Source organism: Phyllostomus hastatus, unplaced genomic scaffold, assembly GCF_019186645.2.
Source record: "Phyllostomus hastatus isolate PE091 unplaced genomic scaffold, TTU_PhHast_1.1 phas_contig_495, whole genome shotgun sequence".
Classification (NCBI taxonomy): Eukaryota; Metazoa; Chordata; class Mammalia; order Chiroptera; family Phyllostomidae; genus Phyllostomus; species Phyllostomus hastatus.
Window position 1 is genome coordinate 4,345,131 of NW_025333895.1, and position 15,840 is coordinate 4,360,970.

At 60.2% G+C, this 15,840-nt stretch overlaps 1 protein-coding gene across 6 annotated transcripts in view; it reads left to right on the forward strand.

The window, feature by feature from the left end:
• Positions 1-13,437, forward strand: part of SLC25A25 (solute carrier family 25 member 25) — a 33,284-nt gene extending 19,847 nt beyond the window's left edge. For 2 of the 6 annotated variants that reach the window (XM_045845965.1, XM_045845966.1), the window contains exons 2-11: positions 5,643-5,769; positions 5,855-5,942; positions 6,585-6,620; positions 6,871-6,982; positions 8,293-8,451; positions 9,891-10,043; positions 10,371-10,478; positions 10,574-10,741; positions 11,207-11,357; positions 11,464-13,437. In XM_045845965.1, the coding sequence (XP_045701921.1) occupies positions 5,643-5,769; positions 5,855-5,942; positions 6,585-6,620; positions 6,871-6,982; positions 8,293-8,451; positions 9,891-10,043; positions 10,371-10,478; positions 10,574-10,741; positions 11,207-11,357; positions 11,464-11,648 (1,287 nt within the window). In that variant the 3' untranslated portion in view covers positions 11,649-13,437. Of the gene's footprint in view, positions 1-3,091; positions 3,357-5,642; positions 5,770-5,854; positions 5,943-6,584; positions 6,621-6,870; positions 6,983-8,292; positions 8,452-9,890; positions 10,044-10,370; positions 10,479-10,573; positions 10,742-11,206; positions 11,358-11,463 lie in introns of those variants that run through there. The other 4 variants (XM_045845968.1, XM_045845969.1, XM_045845970.1 and 1 more) reach the window with 3 other exon arrangements.
• The last annotated feature ends 2,403 nt before the right edge of the window (positions 13,438-15,840 follow it).

Sequence of the window (15,840 nt, forward strand, 5' to 3'; positions counted from 1 at the left end):
GCCCCAGCAGCAAATGAGGTTGTGGAGAGCTGTGCGGGTGGGTGGGGGTGGGTGGGGCTAGAGCTACCTGACACCGCTGGCAAGGCTCCTTCGCACATTAATATTGTGGCCTGCCCTGAGTCATCGCAGAGGAGGGGGGGATACTTTATGACCTAATGCTGCACTCCCTAAGGCAGTCTACCTGCCCTGGCCTTGCTCTCGGTATTCTGGCACCTACCGGAAGCACCTGTTTTGCGGGCACGAAGCAGAGCGGTAGAACCAGGAAGGCTTGTGGTGCCATTGCCAGTCTGAGGATGAGAAGATGCTCTGGGAGGACCGGTGCACAGTCGATGAAACCCGACGCCACTAAATTGGGTGGGATCTGGAGCTGCTGTCACTGTTCCCGAATGCTCATCGCTACGGAGAGGAAACAAAAATAGATCTGGGTCACAAAATTAGAATTAGAGCGCAGAGAAGAAGGGTGGGTGAGAGGAGGGGGAGAGACAGCGAGGTCCGTGGGGGCTTAAAGAGCCTGCGCTGGTGCGAAGCAGCAGGACGAACACCAGCCCCGCGTGAGCCTTCCCGGCTTGTTTTCCTGGTATGCGCTCGGGAGGAGCAACACGGACACGTTTGTTGGTGGCTGGTTTTCAGCTGAGGCTAAGCTTCAACTTGCTCGGGTTCCGCCCCTCCCACACACCTGCCACCGTCCAGTTTGGGGTGCTGCCCCCGCAGTGCTCAGTGTCACCTGACAGGCAGCTCTTTGGAAGCCAATTCTGAAATCTCCTTTTGGCCGTGTCGGGTTTGGGTGCTGTTTTAAGTGGCTGTTGTCATGAGAGCCAGGCCCTGGATGATTCCAGGGAGAAAGCATGTAGCCCGGACACTGGGCACCTGGAGATCAGCTTACCTTGGAAGGAAGAATCCATGGTCTCTCTGTGAAAATGGACTGTGGGGTGACTGGAACTCGGTGGGGGGGGTTGTTAAACGCCACTTTGCCTTTGTCCAGGGTTGGCATTCCGCTGGACTTGATCACAGCTGCATCGTACCAATAAGTTATAACGGCGTTTAAAAATTAACGTCGGAATCGGATTAGCATTGGCATCGAAAAAATAACACCTTGGCAGGCACGCACAGAATTTTGCAGAGAACATTTCCTGAGACCATTGGTCTGGAAAGTAATGAGCTTTGTTATAATCAAGGAAATTCTATTCTATTTTTTCTAGAAAATAATGGCTCTTATTGGAGTCCTGTTGTAATAATTTTCCCTTATATATTGAATACAGGTTTCCCTTATATTCGGTATTGTTTTCCAATCTGTCCTCAGATTTGTCTTGTAAATACATCGTGGGACAGTGGTGCAAAAAGAAAAAAACTCAGGGGTACAGTAACCAAAATTATTTGAAAAATACAGTGTATTAGGAAATGAACAGCTCCAGTTGACTCTTTATTTGGTCAGAATATTTGCTGTTTGGAATGACTGCAGCCATCACTGAAATGAGATACTTCAACGGCTCTCAGTAATTTATTTTTGTTTCAGGAGCAAATGTGAATAATTTAACGAAGGAACAGTAGCATCTTAAACTTAAGCTTTTATTTGTGAATGTGAGCCTCCATTAAAATAATAATAATACATCACCTTGTTGGGGTGGGTGAGATTAGGGTCTCCGAGGCCTGCCAGGCCCACCTCATTCAGAAGCTGCTTACATCCGGCACCTTCCGTGGTCAAGGCTGGGGCTCCCTGCGCACCAGGAGGTGCCAACGCTGGAAACAGTAGCCTCCTGCCTTCAAGGATCCCAGCTATAGAGATAAAAATAGCCCCAAAAGACAGAACATTCTGGATCAGACAGCTCAAGAGACAGCGATGTGTCCTGGGGTTGATTTAGGTGGGACTCGGCCTGAGCTGCCTCTGCACCCACGGCCCTAGTGAAGCCCAAGGTCTGTCTGCAGAGACGCAGCACCAGGTCCCTTTTAGAAAGGCAGGCATGTCCTAGGAGTTCGTGACATCTGCTTCATGCTGTGCTGCTAGCATGCTTCAGCATCTTATTTTTAAAATCCCTTTTTCAAGCTCTTCACAAAGAGCTTTTTAGCGTGGTAAGAAATTCCCCTTACTCCGGTTGGTCCCCACAGGGTGGCGGTCCGCGCTTGCCCTCCGCGGGTGCGAGTCGGTCTATATTAGGAAGCGGTGCGCTGCGGCAGGAGCGGGCCGCCGCCTCCTTCCTGTCGCGTCGTCGCCGTGACGTCTCTTCCTCCGCAGCTGGAGTCTCTGACACTTTCCGTGGGGAGGGGAGGGGAGGAGGTGGAGATCGCAGGCTTCTCCCAGGGGATCGCCCCAAAATGAAGAGCAGATCGTGGCTTCGCAGGACCTGAGATGTCCTCTCACCCTCACCTCAAAGGGGCGTTCTAGAACTTTCTGTGATGGTGGCCATGCGGAGTGCCAGCAGCTGTGGAGCACTCGGGCTGTGGCTCTGCCACCAAGAAACTGAGCTTTTCATTCCAATTGATGTCAAGTGTCACACGTCTGTGTCGAACAGCTCAGTCGCAGGCTGGGAAGCTGCTGGCCCCACCGTGTCAGCTCCGAGGTGCTCACACGTGGAGTGGCCCGGGAGGGGTCACTGGGGCTGGTGGGAGCTGTGCCGAGAAAGCCGTGGAGCCACGGCAGCCTGAATCCAGGGCTCGGCCTGCCGCCGCGGATGACGAGGCCGCTGCGTAGCCACTTCACGGGTGGCTGGGGACATGGCCCCCTGCCCCGGCCCCTGCATCCACTTTTTCTGTTGGGAATGACTGGCGAAGGGGAGAAGCTCGCCGTATTGTGTGACGTGTTTGGGGACCTTGTGGGAGACGGCTGTTTGTTCACTTGGCGCGCTTGGCAGCCGAGGGTGAAGGTTTGTTTGGACTGGGCAGGCGGCAAGCACTGCCTGTCTTGGAAGAGTTAAACCCGCCGCTCCCTCCGAGGGAGGGGCTGGGAGCGTGACGGCAGTCCTGATCTTTACGTCTCCCTCTTGAGCAATCTCGGGCTTTGTGCTCATTGGCTGCTGGCTGGACTTAGGACCCAGTTTTTTTCAATTAAGTGGAAGGGCGGGGCCTGAGCAGCCAATGACAGCCGGGCCCCTGCCCATCCTGCGCAGTTTGCCGGCCGGCAGCATTGCGTTTTCCACGCTGCCAGAACCGCTCTCGCAGCCTCCGCTGAGCACCGGCTCTCAGCACCGGCTCTCTCCGCCAGCATGCTGTGCCTGTGCCTGTACGTGCCGCTCATCGGGGAGGCCCAGACCGAGTTCCAGTACTTCGAGTCCAAGGGCCTTCCCTCCGAGCTGAAGTCCATCTTCAAACTCAGTGTCTTTATCCCCTCCCAGGAGTTCTCCACCTTCCGCCAGTGGAAGCAGGTGTGTGCAGGGGCCGGGCCAGCCGGGCGGCGCCCAGAAAGGCAGCGCGTATTTCAGCAGATAGTTAGGTGAATGGATGAGTGCTGGCAGGGGGTCGCCTGTGATACGGGAGCGTTTTTTCTCCGGTTGTCGTGTGGCCGTAGCTGGTGAAAGGGCTACTTCACGGGAATGACTGGCTTTCGTGTGACTTCCAGGTCTGGAATTATAGGGTTTGAATGATAGGGAAGCCGCTTGTAGCAGAGATGGAAAGGAATTCTCTCGTTGGGGGCGGGAGAGGGTTTCCTGAGAAGGGGGTACAGTCCAGCTGCTGCGAGCTGGAGCGGGGAGGCCAGGAGGACACAGCAGGGGAGAGGCTTCTCACAGGAGGCCCAGGCGTTGGGACCTGAGCTGCAGAGGCTGGAGCTGGGCCGGCTGTGCCCTGGGTGGAACAATCCAGCGTGTGAGGTGTGGGGAGCCTCCCAGGCGCCCCTTTGGAGCAGGGAGGCGGCAGACATCATTACCATTTTAAAGATGGGGAAAGAGCTACAGACTGTGGAGGTCGCTCGCCTCCTGAAAAAGGCTGCCCCAGCGTCTCTGTTAATCCGGTCCCATGCCGTCCCCGAGCATCCGTGGGGGCAGAGGTCAGGTGGTGTGCAGTGGGTGCTGATTTGTGTGTCCTGGGAAGGAGACAGAAATAGGTCCGATGGTTCCGAAGTAGAAGCAGGGAGTGGGAGACGATTTCGAAAAATGCAGTCCTGAGCACGCCTGTATCACAGCACGCCCACCCCAGTGAGGCGTATGGTTTGCGTTGGTGGCGGGGCACGAGATACCAGAGAGCTTTATTCCTGCCATTCTCCTCCTCCCTGAACGGCACGAGAGTCTGCTTCCGCTCTTGCCACAAATCTAGAGCCCAGATGTCTTGGGAAGTTAACATAACTTCAGATAGTAGATAAAATACCAGCATCAGTCTCACATTCCAGCCACACCCTCCACATTGTTCTTGGGATCATGTTAGGTGACAGGGTGCCTGCCCAGGCCACCTCCTAGCACCCTGGGTGGCTGAGCAATCACAGGGAGCAGCCAGGTGGCCCCGAGAGCGCCCGATGGTGATCTCTGGAGAGCCAGTAGTCTGTCGGTTTCCAAGCCCACTGGTTTAAAGACTTGAAACCCATATTGGTTTGCAGATAGCGCGTGGGTTCTCACCGAGAGAACGGGCCAGCACGGGAAGATTATAACCATCTTCCTGAGGAGATTTTCGTTCCTGTTTTCAGGGTGTTGCTGGGTTAGAGTGACTCATGCGTGTCCCCCACCTTCTTGAGATTAACCTTTCGGGTGGCAGCAGGATCTCCAGGGAGGTGGCCTAGGTCCTAGTCCAACACGCCCGGCTTGAATCTCGCCCACCACTTCCCTAGCTCTGTGACCTGGGATAAATGCCTCAACCTCTCGGAGCTGCTGTCTCCTCCTCTGTGAAGTGGGGAAGCGATAGCACCTGCTCCTACAGCTTGATTGTGAGGCTTCAGCGGGTCGGTCGCCATAATGCACTTAGCAGGACCCAGGTTGGAACCTAGAGCCGCGGGGTCTCTCCCGGCCTCTCAGGACGCCGAACTAAGTGGGGCTCCCCTGCCGCTCAGCGCCTGGCTGAGGGGGCCGAGGCTGGCCGTGTCCCCAGGCTCCCCCGCAATCAGAGACCGGCGCTGCCGTCAATCACATGCCCTGAAATAGCTCCCCGTGGCTCTCACGGCTTCTCCAGCCTCGAGTTCTCTCTGGCTGTGTTTCTGCCGTGCAGGCACTGGCAGGGGCCAGCTCCGTCCCACACCTTCTCCCTGGCCACCGGACTGCTCCGGGACACCACCACGTGCGGGGAGAAAAGGAGCAAGCTGCGGAGTTCCTGAGGGGAGCTGGGGCTCCGGGGCTCTCTGGGCCGAGAGCATGTGGGCTGGGGCCCAGCGCCAGGCGCAGCGCTGCAGGGGAGCCAAGCGGCTGCCTCTGGCGGCACGAGGAGGAGCCGGCCTTCAGAACTATTGCAGTGAAAACTCGCCCAGCCTGCCACCACCGGGCTCTGCCTGAAGGGCTCCTGGGGCGGGGGAGCACCCTTTCCTCTTTGCTTGTGAGGAAGGCAAAGGTGGGCTCGCGCCTGGGTTCTGGCCAGCCCTTGGGGATCGGAGTGGTGGCTTAGGGACTCAGCAGGGGAAGCCTCTTGGGTCGTTAGGGCTCTGTTCACGGGTTAGCGCGATTGTTTCCTGCGAACGGGGCCCCACAAGGTCTAGTGCATGAGCTAAAGGACAAGGCCTTACTTTTGTTTCATAGAAAATTGTACAAGCTGGCGATAAAGACCTCGATGGGCAGCTGGACTTTGAAGAGTTCGTCCATTATCTCCAAGATCACGAGAAGAAACTGAGGCTGGTGTTCAAGAGTTTGGACAAAAAGAACGATGGTGAGCGCTGCCTCGGGACCCCCGGCCGGCCGGGGCTCGGGCGCTGCCCGGGCCCAGCTGGCGGTCACAGCCTCCGTTCTTGCAGGGCGCATCGATGCCCAGGAGATCATGCAGTCCCTGCGGGACCTGGGGGTCAAGATATCCGAACAGCAGGCAGAAAAAATTCTCAAGAGGTGCGTGCTTAGCCCGTCTGTGTAACTGGTGTAATGAAACAGCATGACGAAAGAAGCGTCCTTGCACTAACTCTGGTGTCATTCTCTGTATTGCTACTGACCCTGCTCTCTGAACTTTGGCCTCTGGTAGTTTGAAGGGATGAATGAGTAACCCCTTACCGGGTTCCAGATCAGCTCTCCTTGGGAGAACCAGTAATCACCTGGAAGTGTGCCCGATCACCAGTGACCCCGAAAGAGACCAGGGGAGGGGGAGGTTTCAAGTAGGTGAAAGGTGAGCGAGGAACACCCTTCTTCAGCTGGCCGTGAAGGGAGGAGGCTCCTGTGGCCGCCCTCCCCATAAGGCAGGCAGAACACCGTAGTCAGGCGTGCTGCCCCGAAAGGCAGGTTAGAGGGGAGCGGTGGTCCTGGGGGAGGCTGCCCAGAGTAGCCCCCGGAGCAGCTTCCTTCCCCGGCTGAGCCCCTCCACACCACTGCGACCCAGGGCCGGCTGGTCCCGGCCAGCAGCCCCCCGTGCCCGTTCCCTGGCTGCTGTGGGTGCGTCCTCGTGCTGTGCCGTGTGGCTGTCTCGCTGACGTCTGCTCCGAGCACTTACTTGTGTCGTTTCTCCTCTCTCCTCTGCATCCTCCTTTGTCTGTCTGTCAGAATACGGACGGGCCACTTCTGGGGCCCTGTCACCTAGTAAGTACCCGCGTCCCCCTGGTGACTGCCTCCCTCCCTCACCTCTGTGCCTGATGAGAATGGGGTTCTCGTGGGCCGCTGTGTGCCATCTCTGTGCAGAGTGACGTGCGGATCACCCCCCACCCCCCCAACCGTGCTTTCCCTCCTCGGCGGCCGCGGGCCTGCCCCGGGCTCACCTAGAGGAGGGCAGCGCGGCCGACGGGCAGGCGGGGCCTGTTCACACGTGGGCAACCGTGTGTCCCTCTCGCAGCATGGACAAGAATGGCACGATGACCATCGACTGGAACGAGTGGAGAGACTACCACCTTCTGCACCCCGTGGAGAACATCCCTGAGATCATCCTGTACTGGAAGCATTCCACGGTGAGCCCCTAGTTCCCACGGCCCAAAGGCGGCTTCTCCCTTGTCCGTTCACGGGGTCCCCTTCACCCAGCATCAGTCCCCATCCCGGGGGTGGGGGCTGGGGGTCCCAGCTTGCTTCCCCTGCAACAGCGAGACTGTCCACTCTTCTACTGGCCCCGAAGAGCCCTCCACACGGCCCCTCTGTCTCCCACCCTCCGGCCACCCGGACGGCCTGACTGCTCCCCAGACACGCGGGCCCTCCGCGAGAGGTGCCTGCCCACCCCCGCGGGCTGCCTGTCCTTCAAGGCTCACTTCAGACGCCCCTCCCACAGCCAGCGCGAGTGGGGCGAGGGGCGCTCTCCGGGGAACAGCTGCAGTGTTGCTGCTAGGGTCCTCTCCCCGCCACCCCGTTCTGTGTGCCGTTTCTCTCCGTGGCAAACAAACGTGTTCCCTGCTTCCCACACGTGCTGCTCCTTCTCCTCGTCAGAGCTGTCACTGCACAGAGAGGCGCCCTCACTGGTGGGGGCCGTGTTGCCCCCCTGCCCTCGGGGCCTCACTGGTAGGGGCCGTGTTGCCCCCTGCCCTCGAGCCCCGTTGGTGCGGGGTGCGGCCCTCTCTGCTGGTCTTTGCAAACACCCCCTCGGTTTTAGTGGGATCCCCCTGGGCTGTCAGCTCCGGCGGGGGAGGCCGAGGGGTCCTCCTGCTCTGTCTTCTGCAGTTCCCAGGCCAGGCCTCGCCCTCTGGGCACACCTGGCACCTTCGTCAGGTGAAAGTATGTAGACTGCTGACCCGTGGTTCTGGCTTGCAGCCCCGGGCCGGAGCAGAGCTGGCTCTGTCTGACCGGGCAGGATGCCACTCAGAAGAGAGGGCAGTACGCAGCTGAGGCGTTACATAATGTTCCGCCAGCATGATCTGGTTACGCAGCGGGCTTTGGGAGGCTTTTACCCCTGGCTGGATTGTTTCGGCGCAGCCAGCCTGGCGCCCCTCCGCCGAAATGCCGGTGCAAGCTGTTCTTACGGGAGCTCCCTGGCAGCCACGGCAGGCTGTCTGCAGGGCCTTGGGACTGCCTCCTTCCAGCTATGCTCTCACGTCCCGTGCCTGGGCCTCTCCACAGCCTGTGGCCAGGAGCAGAGCTTTGCCACCTGCAGAGCTCAGGGGGGCGGGGTGCATCGGTGTCCTATCCACAGTTCTTGGCGTTCTCAGCACCTGGGTGGCTCCTCGGGGTGTCAGCCGTTCTAGACAGCGGAACGCTATGGACCTCGCTGTCCGCCGCCAGCTTTGCCACAGGCGCCAGGACCTGTTTGTCTGATCCTGGCTGGTCTTCCTCACAGATCTTTGATGTGGGTGAGAATCTGACCGTCCCCGACGAGTTCACGGTGGAGGAGAGACAGACGGGGATGTGGTGGAGACACCTGGTGGCCGGAGGTGGGGCCGGGGCTGTGTCCAGAACCTGCACGGCACCCCTGGACCGACTCAAAGTGCTCATGCAGGTACGTGGGCGCACAGGCCCCGCGCCTCCCGGTCTCCGCCCCGGGGCTCTTTGGCGGTCGGGCTCCCGCCCTGTCTAAGGCCCTGCTTTGGGCCCATGCTTTCCTGCCCCAGTAAGTGGGTTGGAATTCCCACTCGGACAAGGGCAACGGGGGTCCAGGCCTGGGTCACCTTTTGCAGGTAGCTGATCCAGTTTTATCTGAGGCCTTCCAGTCAGGGGTCACATCGCAGGGCCACACGGTAGGCAGGTGAAGCGGCGAGAACGGGGGTGGCAGGAGCCTCTCCGTGGGCACTTCCCTCACACACGGGGAAGGTGTGAGCCCGTGCTCACCTGGCCCGGGCCCCATTGTCACGGCTGCTTGCCTGGCTCCGCGTCCCCGGGGCAGAGATAAGCCAGACCGACGTCAGGGGCAGGGTTGCGAAACCGCCCCGCATGGGTACGCGCCGTTGGACTTCAGCACCTTCTGCACAGCACCAGTGCCCCTTGTCCCCTTGTTTGTTCTGGCACTTTCCTGCTCAGAAAAGATGTCATCCTCTCCCTTCCCCCCTTGCCCTCCTGGGCCTGCCTTGCTCTGAAGCCTGTTGAGGGTGATGGGACCGCCCCTTGAAAGCGGAGTGGTTCAGGGAGAAGAGCTCTCGGCCTGGAATCTGACCCCTCCCCGGCCTGTGGCCACTGCCGTGTGACCTTGGGCAAGTCAGTTGACCCCCGAGAATTCGTTCCTCTGAGCCAAGGGGCTGGCAGCACACCGCCTCCCTTTTCTGTTGGTTTTCTTCACCACGCTCCCGGGGATGCTGCGGATGGCGAAAGCATTTTGCTTGCGTGAGATGACACATCCTGCCATGTACTCTATTTGTTTACTTTTTTAGAAGTTCTTTTTATTTTTAGGGAGAGGGGAAGGGAGAGATACATGGATCAGTTGCCACTTGCACACCCCCAACTGGGGACTTGGCCTGTAACCCAGGCATGTGTCCTGAGTGGGAATCGAACCCGTGCCCTCTTAGTTCACAGGCCTGCACTCAGTCCACTGAGCCACACCAGCCAGGGCTGTCCTGCCATATACTTTAAAGTAACCCAGCACGGGTGGGGCGGCACGGGGACACGGCTTGGCTCTGGTGTCCTGACAGCGGAAGCTGATCACGGGTTCATGGGTGCTCGTTGTATAATTCTCTGTACTGTTGCACGTGGTTGGAACTTTTCCATGATAAACAGCTCGATTTCTTTCATTTAAAAAAGTGGTCGTGGCGGAGGTGTTGAGCACAGTGTCGGCACTCGGTGGGCACATGGCGAGACCTAGCTGGCCCTGCAGTGGCCGTGTCTGAGTCTCGGGGCAGGGCCTGCCTGTCGACCTTGGGGGCTGACAGCGAGAAAAGGGCTCCTCGTCGGGTGGCGGCAGCCCCGTGGCCACCGAGTCCCTTCTGACCCTTGCCCTTGCCTCCCCAGGTCCATGCCTCCCGCAGCAACAGCATGTGCATCGTGGGCGGGTTCACCCAGATGATCCGAGAGGGGGGGGCCAAGTCACTGTGGCGTGGCAACGGCATCAATGTCCTCAAAATTGCCCCCGAGTCGGCCATCAAATTCATGGCCTATGAGCAGGTGAGGAGCCAGTTCCCCAGGGAGAGTTGCCGGTTGGCAGCCACCCGCTGAGCGTCCCCTGGGCTGAGGTCTCTGCCCCGCTGATGGCCCAGAACCTGGAGCCAGTCACCGTGTCCAGGGACAGCAGGGCGAGGTGGGCAGCGGGAGGCCTGGGTCTGACCCCAGCCCTGCTGATGTTTGCAGTGTAGGCTGGTGCCTTCTTTCCCTGGAAAACATCCCATGGGCCAGGGACACCGTGTCTCGGCTAAACCCGACCCGGGCTGTGCGGGGGGGCGGGCATGGGGGCGGGTCTCCGGGGTGCATCAGTCTGTTTACTGCCTGTTGCAGATCAAGCGTCTTGTCGGGAGTGACCAGGAGACGCTGAGGATTCACGAGAGGCTTGTGGCAGGGTCCTTGGCGGGGGCCATCGCCCAGAGCAGCATCTACCCAATGGAGGTGAGGGGCCGCCTGGGTCCTGGGCAGTGGGTGTGGGCTTGAGGGAGAGAGGGGGGCTGTGCTCACGCTGCTGTCGCTTCGGTCGGGTTCTGCAGGTTCTGAAGACCCGGATGGCCCTGCGCAAGACTGGCCAGTACTCAGGCATGCTGGACTGTGCCAGGAAGATCCTGGCCAGAGAAGGGATGGCCGCCTTCTACAAAGGCTACGTCCCCAACATGCTGGGGATCATCCCCTACGCGGGGATCGACCTGGCCGTCTACGAGGTGAGGCCCTGGAAGGCTCAGGCCCCGTGAACTGCTAGCAGAGATTCAGAAACCCCCTCCTCACCGCGTCCCCGCCTGCAGGCCGCTGGCTGGCGATGGCTGGGGCAAGCAACCAGCACCAAAGCATGTTCCCTTCAGAGTCATCCGTTCGTGACAGGGGTCTCCTGCCCCCGGCTGCCCCCAAGTGCTGCCCGCTAGGGGCTTGGCAGGCAGGTGTGCAGGGCAGAATGCCCGGCGGGGAGGGGTGCTCTCCCTGCCTCTTCTCCGTTTCCTGTCCTACCCAGGAATCCCTAGCGACAGCAGAAACAAAGGGCAGGCCGGCCAGGAGCTCAGCCAGCCCTGGCCTGCCGGCCGAGAGAATCAGGTTACAGTGGCTTCAGGACGCCATGCGATGGGGATCCAGCCTCTTCCTGCCCCCTCCCCCACCCCGGGGCTCACCCCTGCCTGCGCCCTTTCCCCTCGCAGACACTCAAGAATGCCTGGCTGCAGCGCTATGCAGTGAACAGCGCGGACCCCGGAGTGTTCGTGCTCCTGGCCTGTGGCACCATGTCCAGCACCTGTGGCCAGCTGGCCAGCTACCCACTGGCTCTCGTCAGGACCCGGATGCAGGCCCAAGGTAAGGCTGGTGCTCGGCCAGCCCCGGGGGCCCACCTCCCCGAGCAGGCTGGGATCCAGGGAGGAGCTGCCGAAAGGCCTCTGACGGGCGGCCTCTCTCCCCGCAGCCTCCATCGAGGGCGCTCCGGAGGTGACCATGAGCAGCCTCTTCAGGCAGATCCTGCGGACGGAGGGAGCCTTCGGCCTGTACCGGGGGCTGGCGCCCAACTTCATGAAGGTGATCCCAGCCGTGAGCATCAGCTACGTGGTGTACGAGAACCTGAAGATCACGCTGGGCGTGCAGTCTCGGTGACGGGAGGGAGGCCGCCCCCGCCCGACGGACTCGCGATCCTGGGCCGGCGGCCCAGGGTGTGGAGCCATCTCATTCTGTGAATGCGCCGACACTAAGCTGACTTAAGCCAAGCTGTGAGAACCCTGGGACGCGCCTGCGAGGGGTGGGGGGGCTGGCAGGCCCCCTGGGTGTGTCCTGCTGGCCGTGGCCAACCCTCGAGTCTGTCCCAGGGGACACTCAAGGGTACTCCTCGGGCCCAGGGGTCAGCAGGACACAGGCTCATGCGCAGTAGGGACAGGACATTTCCTGCAGCGCCTGCCAGACAGCAGGGCTTGGAGGCCGGCTTAGTTCTCCCACCGTTTCTTCCCACCCAGACCCTCGCCGAGGGCTCTCGCCCACTCTGCTTCTTCCTCGCTGCTGTTTTCAGCCGGGAGAAGAAGGGCTGCTAGCCCACTCCCGCGACCCGCCTCACTCCTCTGCCCTCAGTCCATGCAAGGGGACAGGTGCTTCCACCTGACGTCACCACCCTGACAGCATCGCCTGTGGCTAGGTTGCGCAGGGAAGAGGGAGGAGCCTGGCTGTGCGCTCACCCTCACCTGGGCACCGATACGTACGTGCGTGCGTGCGTGCATGTAGGGGCAAGGCCCAGCCCCGCCGCTGGCTGCCTGGTGCCCGGGTGCATGGCTTCCCGGGAGGCGTGTGCTGGTCCCGAAACCCGGAGGCTTCCTCCCGTGCTGCTTGGGTCCCCTGGTGCTCTGAGCTGGCCCGGACTCTCGCAGGACTGGCGCTGGCTCAGAGCCAGCTCTCCCCGTCCCTGTGGGGGCACGAAGGCGGCGGGGCATGGCGGTGGGGCAGGAAGGCCAGTTTCTGCCCCGAGTCCGAGTGCCCCGGTGAGAGGAGGAAGGGGGCGGGTGGCCTTAGTTACGCGTGGCTGAGAGAGGTTCTGTTCAGAAAGACCCGCTGGACAGATGCGCAAGCTCTGTGCTTGGCTGACTGCATTAAAGTCTGAGTCTGACGCCCCGGGGATCTGCGTCCGGTCCCAGAAGGGGCAAAGTGGGACCAGCCTCACATTCCACTGATGCACCTATCACACTGCGTGGAGCCTATTTATTTCGTATTTATTTGAACAGAGTTATGTCCTAACTATTTTTATAGATTTGTTTAATTAATAGCCTGTCATTTTCAAGTTCATTTTTTACTCATATTTATGTTCCTGGTTGATTGTACCTTCCCAACCCCTGAGAGGTGGGGCGAAGAGAGAAAGGGAGGCCACGGGAGCGACCCTTAGCCCGCGGCCCCCGCCACGAGAGGGAAAGGCAGGCTGCGGCGGGTCGCACCCAGGAAGCCTTAGGGTCTGAGGGTCAGATTGGGGGCGGGAGGCGTGGGCGGAGTCTCCGTTCCATGGAAGATGGAAGTCCAAGCCCTTTTCTGGACCAGAAGGATTTCTGTGTGTCCCCGTTTCTGAATGACAGGGCAGCGAGGTGCCTATCACTGTGAGTTTGAGATGGGGGTCAGAGGAGGGGGTGGCCAGCCGCCCCCCCCCCCACCCCAGAGGTGGGCTCCTCCCTCCCGGCTTCCCCCCCGCCCGCTGCCCTGCTCAGTAACGCGGCCCACCTGCGGCCGCGCCGCTGCACTTTCCACTCCTCCAGAGCGGCCGCTGCGGACAATTCAGATGGGATGCAAAGATCAATGCAAAATTCACTGTTCTATATAAATAGACTTATAACTGGAATTGGTGAAAAAGCAAATTAAGAAAGAATTGGAAGTTGTCATTAAAAACAGCCTTCTAATAAAGTTGTTTCAAAGCTGACGACAGAGCCGTGATTATTCTGATCTGGACGTAGGTGGTGTGGGGTGTTCACGTGGAAAGGGAACCCAGTCTTCTCATCACAGTCTGGGGTTCTCGGAGACGCTCCATCTGTGGAGTGTGCGTCGGGTGTGTCTGGGGTGCGCTCCGCAGGCCACCGTGCCGTCCGGTTGCTGGCTTGGTGCCCCTCAGCTCCCCTCGGACTCAACCCCTCGGGCAGAGCAGCTCACTCCCTCCTGCTGGGAGCCGCTGTGGCCGCCACCAGCGCCCGCCACCGGGCTCCCCCTGGCTGGCTTCCCCTGCCCGGGCTCCCAGGTGGTTCCTGCCCCTCTTTCTAAGGGATGTTGGAGCCCCACCTGGCTTTATTTGCTTTCTGCCTGTCGCCCAGGGCTGTGTTTGCAGCCCTAAGAACACAGTGCCCGGTGCCCAAAGAACTCAGTAAAATGCCAATAACAGCCCACGCTCCGATCCCCCGGTAGCTCTGGGTGCCACAGGTCAGGGACAGTGTGACGCAGCTCGGGGGGCCCGCCCACAGCTCTGGCATCCAGAGGCTGTAGGGAGGTGTGCCCGTGGGTGGGACTGGCAGTTCTGGGTTGCACAACGTGCTCCCCCCAGACTGGCGTCCTCTGGGAACCTCGGAACGTTGTTCTATTTGGAAATAGGGTTTTGCAGATATAGTCCAGTCGGGATGAGGTCACATGAAATTAGGTTAAATCCAATGGCTGGTGTCACAGAAGAGGGCAGCCCAGCAGCACAGACGTGGAGAACCCCACGTGATGGCAGCCCCCTCATGGGGAGGAGAGGCGAGAGCAGCTCCTCCCTCAGACCCTCTGGGAGGAGCCACACCTCCGACCCCTGGATTTCAGACTTCCAGCCTCTGCAGCCAGGACAGGAGGACTTCCTGTTGGCTTAGACCCTCCGAGTCTGTGGTGGGTTGTCAGCCACGGGAAGCTAATAGGCGGTCTGCATCTGCTGTGGTCAGGGTCACGGGCACAGATCATTTCCCGACCATTGGGTCTTGGCACACTGGTGCCCCCCAGCCTATCCCATCCTTCCATCCAGCCGGGAGAGGGGCGTCTCCAGCACAGAGTTAGCCATGGGAAGTGCCTGGAGGAGGCTGATGCTCTGAGACGCCCCCCCCACCCAGCCTGCCTCCCTACCACCCTCTCCTCCGTGCCTTCATCTCTCCCGTCTCCTCGCCTGTCGCTTCCGTACCGAGGCCTCGCCTGCCCCGCTCACAACCCAGCCCTTCGTTTGCTCGGTAGCACACTTCACGGTCAAGTCTACCGCTCGCTCTTGCTCCTCGGTTTGTCCCTGCTTCCTCCACGAGGGCCGAGTACTTGTTGGCTCTCTTCTGTTCCCGACAGGTGCCGGGCATCCACTCGGCGCTTAATGGATGCTTCCAGTCGAATGAGCCCCACCCAAGCGTCTCCTAGCGCTGTAGGCAGAAGTACACCTCTCCCGAGGGTATCTGCGTCCCGGTCCAAGAACTCGTGGAGGAGGTGACGTGGCCACGGGAGTTGAGGCTGCAGATGGAATTAAGTGGCTCATCAGCTGACCTTCAAATAGGGAGCTGAGCCTGGATGACCTGCGTGGCCCCAGAAAATCCCCAGATCTTTCTCTGTGCGGGTGAGGGAGGCGGGGAGGGAGCCCAGGGAGGTGGTGCAGGGAGTCTGCCCAAGGTCCACTGGCTTTGAAGACAGAGGAAGGGGCCACAAGTTCAGGAACGCAGGCGCCTCTCGGAGCTGGAAAAGGCCAGGAACAGATTCGCCTGGAAGGGCCGTTGGAGAGAGTCCAGAAGGCCTTGGAAACGGCTGGTCCTTAATAAGCAGTTTCATCTGCCGGGTCCCCTCCCCTTCCAGGATTCCAAACACACACAGTAATTTCCACCGAAATGCTTTCCATTCCAGCCTCCCAGTGAGGAGGTTGTTCACGGGGCTCTGGGATCTCTGGCATCTGAGGGGAAATTCCCCGCCATCCCAGAGCAGGGCGGGGGTGGGGAAGCCCCTTGTGCTGTGTGTGTGTGTGTGTCAGGGTGGGGAGGGTCTTCAATCTCACTCCTGCAGCTTGAGATGAGAGGTCGGCTCTAGTCCTGGGAGCAATGTTTAAGGAGCACCAGCTCCCAGACAGGACCTCGCTCACCCCTCAGCAGTTCTAGGAGGTAATTCTGCCACGACGGCCCCGTTCTACAGATGGGGAAACTAAGGCTCCAGGACGGGGAGGGACGTGCCTAGGACCTCGTCATGAGCAAGGCCCTCGAGTGCAGGCCCGTGGACCCCCAGCGTGCTGCACGCCTGGGGGTGAAGACGGTGGCTCCACCAGAGTGAAACAGTGCCATGGTCCACTTCTGGGGAACCTCACTGAGGGCCACCTGGTCCCTGGCCACTCTCCCAGGCTGGGAAGCCA